The sequence below is a fragment of the Brassica rapa genome, chromosome A01 (genome assembly GCF_000309985.2).
Source record: "Brassica rapa cultivar Chiifu-401-42 chromosome A01, CAAS_Brap_v3.01, whole genome shotgun sequence".
In the NCBI taxonomy this organism is placed as follows: Eukaryota; Viridiplantae; Streptophyta; class Magnoliopsida; order Brassicales; family Brassicaceae; genus Brassica; species Brassica rapa.
Window position 1 is genome coordinate 6,097,727 of NC_024795.2, and position 14,079 is coordinate 6,111,805.

Below are 14,079 nucleotides of genomic sequence, written 5' to 3' on the forward strand. Positions count from 1 at the left end.
AACAGAAACGTTACCTCTGAGGGTTCAGCGAAAATGGCAAACGTAGAAACTAGTTTCAGCGAAATTGAGCAGCAAAGAGAGAAAAGGTAGTGGCTTGGGGGATTTTCAAATGTGAAGTTTGGAAGAAAGCAAGGTGTTTATGGTCATTACACACGTTGTGAAATGCACCAAAATGGTCGGAAACTAGGGTAAACGAAATTTAAAAACTTAAGTAGGTTACATGATTCAAAAACAAGAACAAGAGTATATGATAAGGAAGAAAGATGGAGACTTTAAACTGAACTAGCACAAGTAACTAATCTACAAAGACTAGTTCTTATTGTCTCCCTCTGCTCTTGTCCACTCCCATATGAGTTTGTAAGGCTGCATTGAGACCTTTTTCACTTCAGTGAAAGACTTCTGTTTGAAAACAGCAATCTGAGAAGCAAACCCTGGATCAACATCACCAGACCCTCCAACACCGCTGAACTCAACGCTGTAGTTATGGCTTTTGGCGAGTTTAGATGCCCAGTGGCTAAACTGTGCCCTCGTCCATTCGAACTTGTGGTCATGGCTCCTGAACTTCGACCGCTGTGACATGGATCTGTCTTTTGAGTGATATAGAGAAGACTTGTGAAGAATTTTGTTGTACTCGTAGTTTGGTGTGGAGACAATCAGAAGCTTGGGGCGAAACAAGGTAAGAACTGTTTTCCCAAATTGAAAGGCTTCATCTTCCTCCATGTGCTCAATGACCTACAGATATCAAAAGACAAGATCTCTTGATGAACAATAATAAACAAACGTTTTGACATATTAGAAATGTTGAAAACAGGAGGGGACCTCTAAGCAAGTGGCGATGTCTATGCCATGCAGCCTGGAATCAAACTCGAGGATAGAACCATCATAGAGTCTAATAGTTTTGAGGTTGCAAGCTCCCTTGTTTAACTTTGAGTCTAGCATCTGAAATAAACAATCTTTCCTTCAACCATCTCTTACACAGCCCAGGATTTATGTAAATGCATTTTCGATGAAACAAATATCAAGTTATTAGATTGCATTAGACTCATCAGCCTATATTGCTGTGTGATTTCACATACCTTAGCAGCACGGTCAAGAGCCTTCTGTGAGATGTCAACGCCGACAATGGTTTGAAGTGAAGTTGGAACCTCAAGTAAAGACTCTAGTAAACTTCCAGATCCACATCCAAACTCAACCTGCAACAAGTATAGAGGCTGGAACATTCAAAAAACGCGTCCTAAACAGAATAAAACCACAGTAATGATAAAATAAGAATCAAGACCAATGTAGAAGCTGATGATTCTTTTATAAGTTTCACTGCATATCCCACACGCTGTTTCCAAAGTGGAGGCTTGAAAAAAACTGATTCCACTCGTTTCTCTGTCGGCCCTTTCACTCCCAACAAATGCACACTATACTCCAAACCTGCTGCGAGTTCTGTGCATTTTAAAAACCAAAACAACAAATCATCACAACTCCTATTAGGTTCGCTAGAATTTCTTATTTTAAAAGTCTATGAACCATTACTTGATAAGAGCGAACGAGTTCTCGCAGTATCATTGGCATCAGCCAAAACCAACCCTTCCGCAGGCATATTAGTTACAAAGCAAGCATACTGCCCCACAGACATCTGAGTAACGACTGATTCAAGATGTGGATTCATGGATCCAACCCCTACCTCGAACTCAATCTCTTCATTGCTTTCAATGAGTTCTCTCAAACATTTACCGCTCCTCCCCCAAAAGTCAGCTTCTACCTCCACACACACAGAATAAGATATGCTAACCAAGGAACCATTTGGTATAGTTTGAACACGCTTTGGTTTGCGATCCATATCCATGGTCTTTGACTCATCATACGCAGCCTCTTCATATCTTTTACTACTTGGAAACTTCCCTTTGATCATAATATTCCGAGTAAACATCCAGTTCATGTGCCCCTTCGTATAGCAGCGTGGCTGTTCCGGGTCAGCATCCAGGTCATCGAACAAGCTGCCAAACCATGTCAAGGCCTTTAACGCAGCGTTTTGAATAGCGTAGCTCTCCTTCTCGTAGAAGTTCCTTGGTGAGCAGTCTAAAACCAAGTCCTGCAGAGACTTTGAGAGAATCTTCACTCCGCATTTATAACCACTCTCTAACACTGGTAGCTCCTCTTCGTCCTTGCTGTTATAATGATTGAAGGAATCATCTGATCCTGCGTACTCGTTCACACACTGATTGTTGCTATCGTTTGACTCTGAGTCTTTCAACTTCTTCAAGGATCTTAATGTTTCTGAGAGTGGCTTCACAGGAGAAGTAGATATAGTGAAGACAGGCTCGGCTAGTTGTTGCTGGCGGCAGAAGATGGAGAGCATCTCCTTGGGGAGTGGACCTCTCCAACTAGACTTTGTAGTGAATGAAAAGGGTAATGTTGCAGCAATTAGTGCTTGTCTGGAGAATTTGTAGATGCCATTGGGTGACATACCGCAACATATCCTACAGAAGCCGAAAAAAAACATGATAAGATAACAACTAAACAAGTCTGGTAGTAGTAGTAGTCGTAGAGAGACCTGTAAAATGACTTCAAGGTTACATCGTCATGTTCAAGATCATTGGACCTCCATGAGTAACCAAGAGCTGCCACTATGGCATCACCGTGAATATCTTGACCACAAGCAGAACTTGCTTTAGCATTCCAGGGGTTTTTAAAACGTGATGATTGATCTTCTTCATCATCAACTGGTCGTTTTCCATACGCTTTCGATGATTTATCGGAAGGATTCAGCTTAGGAATGGCAGAGTATACTCTACATTCATAGCCAGAGGGAGTTTTACCAAAAGTCCTGTAGTTAAAAAAAAAACAAAAAGTTAGTACATATTCAGCTTTAATACCGAGAAGGCTCCATTAGTTAATAATAATATAACCACCTGGATATAATCAGTTGGCTGCTATCCTTCAAACCAAGCTTTTCAGCAATGATATCCAAGTAGTACCGGCCTGATGAGATATCAAGTGTGATCGGATCAACAACCTCTTCGCCGCTAGTGGCACATTGTATATACACAGCCTCAACTTTTATGCTTTCTCCATGAGTAGCCAGTGCTTCTACAACTGCTGGAGGGTATGGATTTTTCCTTCGGAGTGCAGCTACATGCGGAGATGCGACAATATAGTCTGATAGCTTTGCAGCAGCCTTCAAGACATAGGACATGGCCAAGATAGGATCTTTATCAACAGAAGGATTAATCACTTTACAGCGACTGTTAATCTTTGCATCAAATGCAGCGATGACGGAAAGAGGAAGTGAACCACGACGTTCACCATCCCTTAGCAACGTTCCTCTAAGGTGGCTTCCAAGAGGATGATGATCAGATGAAAGAAACTGTAATGGCAAACAACTTAAAACATTAATAATGCCAAATATAAAGTCATCTGTATAAGACTACTGAACTAACCTCATCAGAGAATATATACTTAATGCGTTCAACTATATCATCCCAAGCTTGTTCCACAGTTATATCATCATCATCATCATCATCACCCTGAGGGTGAATGCCTAGCTGCAACATTAAATGAAGTTAAGAAAACAAAAATCAAAATACAGAAGAGAGGTGGTAGGTACCAAAAGCATACCTTCTCCAGAGCCAATTCAGCAGCTGATAGTTCAGCATCTTTCTTCCTCTTGAAGACATTTGATACAACGGAAAAATCTGGTAGCTGCAAGTGGCATCGATAGAGACAAGTACTCTGAGAAGAGACATGAACTTGCTCAATTCTGTAACTTGCTTTGACACCAAACTTGTGATGTATAATCTCCTTTGGAGAAAGACTCTGCTTCTCCCCACCCACCATTACAAAGTAGATGTAGCTTCTTTGATCACTGAGACAAACAAGAACATATTCGTGAACAAAAATCAAGAAAGATGGCAACAAACAGTGCATCTACCTACCTTCCACCAATTAGGGTTTCTAGGAGAGATATAAAATGAAAATGACAAAAAGATTCGATGAGATGTAATGGCTAAAAGCAAAGCTAGAATCAACTACGTACCTTCGAGTGTTCAGCCAACGAAATGGCTTTTGTCGAGACAAAACCGTCGTTTGAGCGAGAAAGAGCAGAAAGAAACAGAGACGAGTAGAGGGGTTTTCAAATGTAGAGGAGACAAGGGTGGTTTTGTTCATTAGACGTTGTCGTTTTTGGTATTTTCTGTTCCTGAATTTTTATTTATTTATTAATTTCCGATTTTGAAGATTGTAGTAAATGGAGTATTGTGTAATTTGAGGAAACTAGCAAATCTCGAATTGAGTATGATGAACACAGAAAAAGGAAACTATTGATTGAGTGAGTAGTCTTGTTCATGTCAGAGAAATTTTTATTTTATTTTTTTTAAAACTTTGACTTTGAGCTCAATGGGTCAATCAAACCAATTACATTTCAAATTGTGCATTAACGTCACAATCGTTCAAGATTTTTTTATCTCTTGGCAATGAGAGAGTCAACAATCTAAATGTACAAAGAAACCTTTGAATGCATATTAATTTGCAAGGTCATTGTAGAAAGTGTCTGAAAACACAAAGAAAAATTCTTTGTACATTTATATTGTTAACTCTCTCATTGCCAAGAAAAATCCTTTGGACACATAATGAAGTTAAGAGTCTTAACACTTCTGTTAGAGTACTGGCTGATATATTTCAAGTGACTGACCATGCAAGAACTAAACTTCTGAAGTACCGAGCATACTCACAGCCACTGCCAACTTGTTACAAATCGTTGCAGCCTAGGTTTGAGAAAGGAACATGTCATGTAATAATGATTGTAGAGATTCATCCTTTAGGAATTGCAGAGACACATATATAAAAAGATTATGGAAACAAGGTCTAGCGGTGAGCTTACAATATCCATTTCCTGAACCACCACCCACAGTAGATGGAAGTTCTACTCATTATCTGGTGACCTGCATTAATTGATAGGAGGTAGCGGGTACTAGCAGTATCGGAGGCAAACAGCCAGAATCAAAGCTTCAGAAGCAGTACAGAGTGAAGTATTGAAAGAAACATAAAAGAAACACCCACAGTCATCTGAGTAACAGCTGATTCAATAAGTGGATCCATTGCTTTAGTCCCAGAGGATGGCCAGATGAAAGAAACTATAATGGAAACAACTTAAAACATTAATAGTGCCAATATAAAGTCATATGCATAAACAGAAACTGCTTTTAAGGGTCTTGTTCAAGTCAGAGAAAGTTAAAAAAACTTTTGACTTTAGGCTCAATGGTCAATCGGTCGTTTTTAAACTAAAGATGTCAACCAAACGAATTTACATTTCAAATCGTATATTAAACATAACAACCGTCCAAGTTTTTTTTTATCTCTTGGCAATGAGAGTCAATATTCTAAATGTACAAATAAACCTTTGGATGCATATTATTTTGCAAGGTCATTGTAACGGTTGCCTCTAACCTCATTTTGTTATTGTAGAAGTTTCTTCATGTAACTGCAAGAAAGAAAGAAAAAAAAAACAACTTTGATGGAGATGTGTGCATGACGACATTCATGAAAGAGAGTTTAAGGTTGTTTTCATTAGACTTCATTTTGTTCACAACAAACTTATCTTCCAAGAGTTTCTCAGGCTACATCTAATAAAAGATTCATCCTTAAGAATTGTTGACGTACGTGTACAAAAGGTTATTGAAACAAGGTTTTAGCAGTGAGCTTACAGATCCATTTGCTGAACCACCATAGTAGATGGAAGGAAGTTCTGGCCATTGACTCAAGCATTGGTCTAGCGGCTAACTAAGCATTTTCGCGACCTCCAACCTCCAACATTGTGCTTTGATCTTTATAGATAATGTGCCAAGTTGTATGTTCTATGTGTAATTTTTTTTAAAGTGTTCTATATAGTATGCTTAGCCGCTTAGGCACATCTGTGACTAGCTCACTAAAACAGTGAATAATAATAATAAAAAAAGAAAGACCGAATATTTCTCCCGCTACTCTTTAGCCTTTTACTTCTGAAAAGACTATGGAAAAAAAAGCAAACTATTATGTCTTTCTCGTGAACCCAACAAAAATATAAAAAATTAATACCATTTACCCTCTTTACGGAGTCCTTGTCGTTCTCGTTTTTTCCCATCTTTGCTTTTGTTTTAGCCTTCTTTGTTTGGTTCTTCTTAAATCAACTACAGTGACATTCAAAGTGTGACCCACAAAAAGTGTCTCACTGGTTCACTCTACTGTGTTGAGAACCAAATCCAAAAAAAAAAAAAAAGAACTCAGTAGCAGTAGTGCATGAGCTAAAGAAACAAGACGATTCTGCTTCAAAGTTTTTGTCTTTCTTCTTCCTCAACTCTGTCGGCATTTTCATTCCGGTAAAGATAAAAATCCTTCCTTTTTATCTTCTCTCTTTGCTTTGAGGTTAGGGTAGATCTTCGAATGGGACCACCCAACATTGAATTAAATTAGCTCATCTGTTCCATTTAATGTTTCTTTCCAGCTGAGATTCCCTTCGGTTCAAGCTTGTCTCTTCTCTCTTTGCTTCTTGCATTTCGTTTGATTGGGGTTTCTTCAGAAGGTTGTTCCTTCAAAGGTGAGATTTTTCTTCATTCTGTGTATTGATGTTTTTGTTTTTGCGCAAAGATTGAAACTTTCGCTCGTAACTTTGATGGATTCTAACTTTGGTTCATTAACTTTTCTGTCAGATTGACTTGTGTTCCATGAATGTTCTGTGAAAATTGTAGCTTTGAGGGAACCTTTTTGAAGTCAAGGATGAGGATTTTGTTACTACTTCTGTCCATGTTTGTTCTGTCTGCGATGGGCCAGCTTCCTTCACAGGACATCATGGCATTGCTTGAGTTCAAGAAAGGAATCAAACACGACCCTACAGGGTTTGTCCTCAACTCCTGGAACGATGAGTCCATCGACTTCAACGGCTGTCCTTCTTCCTGGAACGGTATCGTCTGCAACGGTGGTAATGTAGCTGCTGTTGTTTTGGACAACTTGGGTTTGTCTGCAGATGCTGATTTCAGTTTGTTCTCCAACTTGACGATGCTTGTCAAACTCTCCATGGCCAACAACTCCATCTCTGGTGTCTTACCAAGTAGCCTAGGCAGTTTCAAAAGCCTCCAGTTCCTGGATTTGTCTGATAACCTCTTCTCTTCTTCACTGCCTAGAGAGTTTGGTGGATCAGTGAGCTTGAAGAATCTTTCTTTAGCTGGTAACAACTTCTCTGGTGAGGTTCCGGAGTCTATGGGTGAGTTGGTTTCGCTCCAGTCTTTGGATATGAGTCGTAACTCCTTATCTGGACCTTTGCCAAAGTCCCTGACAAGGCTGAACGAGCTGCTGTACTTGAATCTCTCTTCTAACGGATTTACCGGGAAGATTCCGAGGGGCTTTGAGTTGATTTCGAGTCTTCAAGTGCTTGACTTGCATGGTAACTCGTTTGATGGTAATCTTGACGGAGAGTTTTTCATTTTAACGAATGCGAGCTATGTGGATTTGAGTGGGAACAGATTGGTGACAACGTCTGGGAAGCTGGTGCCTGGTGTTTCTGAGAGCATCAATCACTTAAACCTCAGCCACAATCAGCTTGAAGGTTCATTGACTAGTGGGTTTCAGTTGTTTCAGAACTTGAAAGTCTTGGATCTTAGCTACAACGAGTTATCCGGAGAGTTGCCTGGTTTTAATTATGTCTATGATCTTCAAGTGCTCAAGCTTAGCAACAACAGATTCTCAGGTTCACTTCCCAATAACTTGTTGAAAGGTGACTCTTTGCTTTTAGCGACGTTGGATTTAAGTGGCAACAATCTCTCAGGTATGCTCTTAGCTAGAGAGTGGGGATTGTTATATGTTAATGGTGGCACCAAGAAAACTAAAAATCTAACTCTTTTTGTTTGTGTTGCAGGGGCTGTAAGCGATATCATGTCAACAACTCTTCACAGCCTTGATCTGTCTTCAAATTCACTCACAGGAGAGCTTCCTCTCTTGACTGGAAGCTGCGTCTTGCTTGATCTCTCAAACAACCAGTTTGAAGGAAACTTGACAAGATGGTCAAAATGGGAGAATGTTGAGTATCTTGATCTCAGCCAGAACCGTTTCACTGGGTCGTTTCCAGATGTCACACCTCAGCTTCTCCGAGCAAATCATCTTAACCTTTCCTTCAACAAGCTCACAGGCTCACTTCCAGAACGGATCCCAACCCATTATCCAAAACTCCGTGTTCTCGATATAAGTTCCAACAGCTTGGAAGGGCCACTCCCAAGTGCATTACTATCCATGCCCACTTTGGAAGAAATCCACCTTCAAAACAATGGCATGGTAGGTAACATAGGACCCCTCCTGCCTTCTTCTGGTTCCAGAATCCGTCTTCTTGACCTCTCCCACAACCGGTTTGATGGTAATCTTCCTGGTGTTTTGGGAGCTTTGACCAGTCTCCAAGTGCTGAATCTCGCAGCAAATAGTTTGTCTGGATCTTTGCCAAACTCCATGAATGACATGGTCTCTCTAAGCTCATTAGAGGTGTCCCAAAATCATTTCACTGGACCACTCCCCAGCAACTTATCTACAAGTCTTATGGCCTTTAATGTTTCGTACAACGATCTATCAGGGACTGTGCCAGAGAATCTGAGGAACTTCCCACCATCTTCCTTCTATCCTGGAAACAACAAGCTGATCTTACCTGCTGGTTCAAATGCATCAAGTGAATCAGAAGGTTCCAAGAGGAAGCCAAGGAACTTACTTATTAAGGTTGTGATAATAGTTTCCTGCGCCGTTGCTCTTGTAATCCTCATCCTTGTGGCTATCCTCCTATTCTGCATCTGCAAATCAAGAAGACAGCAAGAGCGTGGTGGTGTCACAGGTAAAGATATTAATAGGACAGTCCCCTCAGGCAGTGGAGGTGGTATGGTTATCTCTGCTGAGGATCTCGCCGCTTCAAGAAAAGGCTCATCATCTCCAGATGAAAAGCTAGTAGCTGTTGCAACGGGCTTCTCTCCTTCAAAGACGAGTAACTTGTCATGGTCGTCACCTGGCTCAGGAGATTCATTCCCAGCTGATCAGCAGCTAGCACGGCTTGATGTTAGGTCACCGGACAGACTCGTGGGAGAGCTGCAGTTTCTGGATGATTCTATCAAACTGACTCCAGAGGAGTTGTCTAGGGCACCAGCTGAAGTCCTGGGAAGAAGTAGCCACGGGACTTCTTACAGAGCAACGCTTGATAACGGAGTGTTTCTAACCGTGAAGTGGCTAAGAGAAGGCGTTGCAAAGCAGAGAAAGGAGTTTGCTAAAGAAGTGAAGAAGTTTGCAAACATTAGACATCCTAATGTTGTGACTCTCCGAGGATACTATTGGGGTCCTACGCAACATGAGAAGCTTATTCTTTCAGATTATATATCTCCTGGAAGCCTTGCCAGCTTCCTTTACGGTAACACTTGACTCTTTCTCTCTCTCTATCAAATATCATCGGTTTTGTCCATCAAGCTTACTGTTCTTGTTTGATTTCAGATCGACCAGGGAGGAAAGGTCCTCCTCTAGCTTGGATCCAACGGCTAAAAGTTGCGGTTGATGTGGCACGTGGTCTTAACTACCTCCATTTCGACAGAGCTGTCCCACATGGTAACCTCAAGGCAACGAACATACTCTTAGACGGAGCAGAGCTAAACGCGCGTGTAGCAGATTACTGCCTCCACCGTCTCATGACACAAGCAGGCACAGTGGAACAGATTGTAGACGCAGGCATCCTCGGTTACCGAGCTCCTGAGCTAGCTGCTTCGAGGAAACCGTTGCCTTCGTTTAAATCAGATGTCTACGCATTTGGTGTGATACTTCTTGAGATCCTAACAGGGAGATGTGCAGGAGATGTGATCACAGGTGAACAAGAAGGTGGTGTTGATTTAACGGATTGGGTTAGGTTGCGTGTTGCTGAAGGTCGTGGTGCGGAATGCTTTGACTCGGTGCTGACACAGGAGATGGGAAGTGATCCTGTTACAGAGAAAGGGACGAAAGAAGTTCTTGGGATTGCCTTGAGGTGTATAAGATCTGTGTCTGAGAGACCTGGTATCAAGACCATTTATGAAGACCTATCTTCGATTTAGTAAGAATGTTTTTTTCTCTCCTGTTTTTATGTTTTGTAGGTTGATGTTCCAATGGAGTTTGTTTCTCCTTTGTCAAGTGATATGCTTTTGTTTCTGAAGAAGCATGTTCTTGGTTTAAGGTTTTGTGTTGTGTGTCTGCTTCTGTTAGTTTTTTTTTTCTTTTTGTAACGTTTTAGCTGTAAAAAATTGAAATCTGCTCATGTCTCATGAGTGAATGAAATTTTTAGTTTACCAGTTAGTTCTCTGTTCAGTTACCTTGGGCTTGGAGTCAAGTTCATGGAAGTTGTATTTGATCAAAACCGGTTAAATTACAAACTAAACAAAATCAAATAGCCTATTAAACCGTTGTATTGGAAATTTAGAATTTGTATTCCATCTTGGACTACTGTTGTGCTGTGGACTATGCAGTGTCTTGTTGGATTTGAGGGGGGACATCAAAGACCTTGAAGTGCTACTTATAGATGAATTTGAGCAGAAGCTGTTGCAGAAGGTAATCGTTGAGGTTTTGCCTGAATGGTGAAAAGATGATGATAAACTGGTACTGTCGATGAAATGGTTAGATTCAAAAGCTGAGGAAGATTTGTAGCCTGAGCAATTAGGTGAAGCCTTTTGCTAGAGTGCTATCTTTGATGTTTTGATGTATGAACATTCTTGAGCTTTTCTTTTTCTGAAACCATTGTGTTATAGGTTCTACAGACTGTTAACTGGATTAATAAAAAAAAAAAATTAAAACACTTCTTCATCCATTTCATAAGATTGTAGTATGTTGTAAAATGAATGCTTCTTGTATATACATGTACCAAATAAATTAAGTACAATGCAAATCCTAATAAAATGAATAAATCCAAGTAATAAAGTGAGTTAAAATTTGTATTGCAAATACTTTTTAAAGTTTGTTGAAATTTCCAAAACATGAGTGTTTTGAAACGGACTGAGTAGGGACAACCCTGAGATCTATGGAGTTTGAACAACTATTGTTTTGGAATCAAATGTTCTATTCATTTATAGGATGATTTATTGATCAAACAATTGATGCATATTAATTATTTAAAAATTGAGGAGCAAGCCGGATCTTATGTTATTCTGTGTGAAAATCCATCGTGTAGAGAAATATGATACGTTAAAACATTTTCACATGTTGAAGACGTGATTCGACCACTTTCTTTCTATCTATGGCCTACACGTCCATAGCTATCCCAAGATCAGATGTTTTTGTATTTGGCTCCTATAAGTCAAAATCCATATGCTAATTTTAAGGTTGTATATTAGAGTGGGAAGATCTATCAATAAAAATCGATTGTTGATGTCGATCGCACTACATTGTTGATGTCGACTAAACACAGCATTTGACAAGTATTTTGGATTTTGGTGGAAATAAAATAACTAAAGGACAAGAAACATTTTGTCAAGCGTATTGGATTTTTGTTATTAAAACCAACATATCTGAAGATGTTCAACGAAAAGAAAATCTAAACCATTTCTGATTCGATAATTTCTATTTTTCAGTTTAAGATTTACAATTGCAGAAATTGTATCATCTGTAATTTTCACAGTTTTGTCAAAAAAATGGCTCTACAATTAAATACTCCCTCTCTTTTTTATCCTCATTATTAGTACTCTAAATTGTCATACTTACATAAGATATACGCATCCACCATAAACTATCAGTGTAGTGTGTACATAATAAAAGATAAAAACTTGATAAAGATTGGTTTACAAATTGATTGGTGATGGGAACTAAAGATTATAAGCATGTCTCAGTGTTGATTATGTTCGAGTGGTTCAGCAACATCCACGCATTGCCTTAGCGAAAAAGTTGACCACATTATCCCCACCAATCTTCATTTCATTAACCTTATCTTATCTTCTTTATACATATATAGAAAACAATTTTAAGTGTTTTCCAATGATAGTATTTAGATAGAAGATTTATTATAGTTATAGCGTGAAGAAATCATGTATGGGTTTAGGTTCTGAACTTTTTGGTTACAACAAAAGAAATAGGAAATTTCATACAAGTATAAATAATTATAGCACTCGAATGTAAGTATGATTCACTCAACTTACTGGGGGGACCTTAGTCACTTCAATAGAACAAAAGTTAGAAGTAATATTGGAATTTTCAGTATACCATGTTGAGAGTTCATGAATTTTCTGTTTAAAGCTAATTATCGATGAATAGATTCCACTCATACTCTTAATTACAAGCTAACGTTGGTCTCTTCTTACTTCCAAAGTAACAAACTCGATCATATAACTATATGAATCACAATATAGTAAGTCAAGAATTATATTTAAAGACCATACTTTTTACTTTGTCTTGCTTTCGTTATATCTTTCTATATCTGTATGCAACCTTTTGCCTTTTGGTATAGATACCCTTCCTTTACAAACCCTTTTTCACTAAACTGTTATTAGCACAAATTAATTATCATTAGGTGAACCAATATATATGTCACTTAAACCAAGTAACTCTTTCCTTTATATATATACATGTGGTTAATATTTCAGTCTCATAGTCTATGTGAAACACTCCAAGAAGAAGAGTGTAAAAAAATATGGATCAGAGCCATTTAAACGCAAGTCAATCAAGATCTGTAGATCGCAAAACTATTGAGAAAAATAGAAGGATTCAGATGAAAGATCTCTACTCAGAACTCAACTCTCTTCTTCCTCAAACTTCTAGGGTTTCTTCGTCTTCTTTGTCCTCTCATATGCATACATATAATATGTGATTTCATGTCTAGTATATAAAAGCCTTTTTGTTGTTAATGGTTATATATATAGGAGTCTTTGGCACTGCCTGATCAGCTAGATGAAGCTGCAAACTACATCAAGAAGCTACAAGTGAACGTGGAGAAAAAGAGAGAAAGGAAGAGGAAACTTCTTGCGACTGCAGCTTTCGAGAAATTGAATTCCACTGGATCTTCATCGATGTCTTCGAGTGTGGACGTCTCCATGCCAAGAAGGTTGCCGAGAATCGAGATTCAAGAAACCGGTCCGGTTCTTCACATCTTTCTTGTGACAAGCATGGAACACAAGTTTATCTTCCATGAGATCACTCGTCTTATCACTGAGGAAGCAGGAGCTGAGATGACTCATGCTGGGTACTCCATTGTTGATGATGCCGTCTTCCACACTCTTCATTGCAAGGTAATTAAGATTAATTTTTTGGATCTGATGATTAAGAAAAATCAAAATTTGCTATTGCTACTATGCTAAAATATGTGTAATCCACACTGTATTCTCGCAGTGGGAATATGATTAAAGTTGGTCACTGAACTAATATTCAACTTGGTAAAAACACACGTTTTTTTTAATCTTTAGACAACGATTAATCGTATATACTTGCATATTAATTATGTTTATACTTTATCAATAAAGATACACTTAAAATGCAAAGAAACTATACATTGATCCTATCTAATAAGTTGATTCCTGGTACTATGACTATCTATAGATGTCCTATCTTTTTTTTTGTTGCTAATTGTTAATTTATACCGTAATTTACGTATAGGTGGAAGATTGTGATTACGGAGCTGGGACTAGAATTTCAGAGAGTCTGAAGAAACTTGTGAACACAGTCAACTAATATTCTCTCTAATGTGTACCCTTTCGTCCCTCTCCTTGCAGCTTTTTCAATTTTTTTTCTTATGTTTTACTTTTTCTTTGTTTGATTTTATCTTTTATTATGAAAGCAATGTTTCGTTGTGAGCATAATACGCCATTTTAAAATCTATAGAGATGATGTATTGGAATTGAAATTGATACTTAAGAGCAAAAAAAAAAGTATCTAATTATGTAATCTCTCTGTTTTTAAGATATATATTTTTCTGTATTTCACACATATTGAAAATATATAAAGTATCAACTATTAATTTCACACATCTTATGTACTTTGCTACAGTACAATGACTTGTCCGTGATGTTTTTTTTAACGATACTTGTTCGTGATGTTGTCTTGCGACGGTCTATTCTCACGATACCTGTGGACCTAAAATGATATGAATTCGAA

At 38.6% G+C, this 14,079-nt stretch overlaps 3 protein-coding genes across 4 annotated transcripts; 2 read left to right on the forward strand and 1 right to left on the reverse strand.

Moving 5' to 3' along the window:
* Positions 1 to 184: 184 nt before the first annotated feature.
* On the reverse strand, positions 185 to 4,570 carry LOC103858496 (small RNA 2'-O-methyltransferase). Its single transcript, XM_009135869.3, has 10 exons — positions 4,028 to 4,570; positions 3,610 to 3,856; positions 3,432 to 3,536; positions 2,904 to 3,358; positions 2,546 to 2,818; positions 1,525 to 2,471; positions 1,280 to 1,434; positions 1,077 to 1,193; positions 820 to 939; positions 185 to 732 (listed from the first exon to the last, which is right to left on the reverse strand). The coding sequence occupies exons 1-10, from the start codon at positions 4,156 to 4,158 to the stop codon at positions 310 to 312; spliced, it is 2,973 nt and encodes a 990-aa protein (XP_009134117.2). The 5' UTR covers positions 4,159 to 4,570; the 3' UTR covers positions 185 to 309.
* A 1,558-nt stretch (positions 4,571 to 6,128) lies between these two features.
* On the forward strand, positions 6,129 to 10,298 carry LOC103858506 (LRR receptor-like serine/threonine-protein kinase GHR1). 2 transcript variants are annotated; one of them, XM_009135882.3, is made up of 5 exons: positions 6,129 to 6,344; positions 6,470 to 6,562; positions 6,675 to 7,786; positions 7,877 to 9,394; positions 9,475 to 10,298. In XM_009135882.3, exons 3-5 carry the CDS (start codon positions 6,694 to 6,696, stop codon positions 10,062 to 10,064), a joined length of 3,201 nt encoding a protein of 1,066 aa, XP_009134130.1. In that variant the 5' UTR covers positions 6,129 to 6,344; positions 6,470 to 6,562; positions 6,675 to 6,693; the 3' UTR covers positions 10,065 to 10,298. The 2 variants fall into 2 exon arrangements, with proteins under 2 accessions (XP_009134130.1, XP_009134137.1); XM_009135889.3 differs by having other exon boundaries at positions 6,714 to 7,786.
* Positions 10,299 to 10,539: 241 nt separating this feature from the next.
* LOC103858529 (transcription factor bHLH162) lies at positions 10,540 to 13,890 on the forward strand. The gene is made up of 3 exons (XM_009135908.3): positions 10,540 to 12,751; positions 12,852 to 13,217; positions 13,582 to 13,890. The coding sequence occupies exons 1-3, from the start codon at positions 12,623 to 12,625 to the stop codon at positions 13,654 to 13,656; spliced, it is 570 nt and encodes a 189-aa protein (XP_009134156.1). The 5' UTR covers positions 10,540 to 12,622; the 3' UTR covers positions 13,657 to 13,890.
* The last annotated feature ends 189 nt before the right edge of the window (positions 13,891 to 14,079 follow it).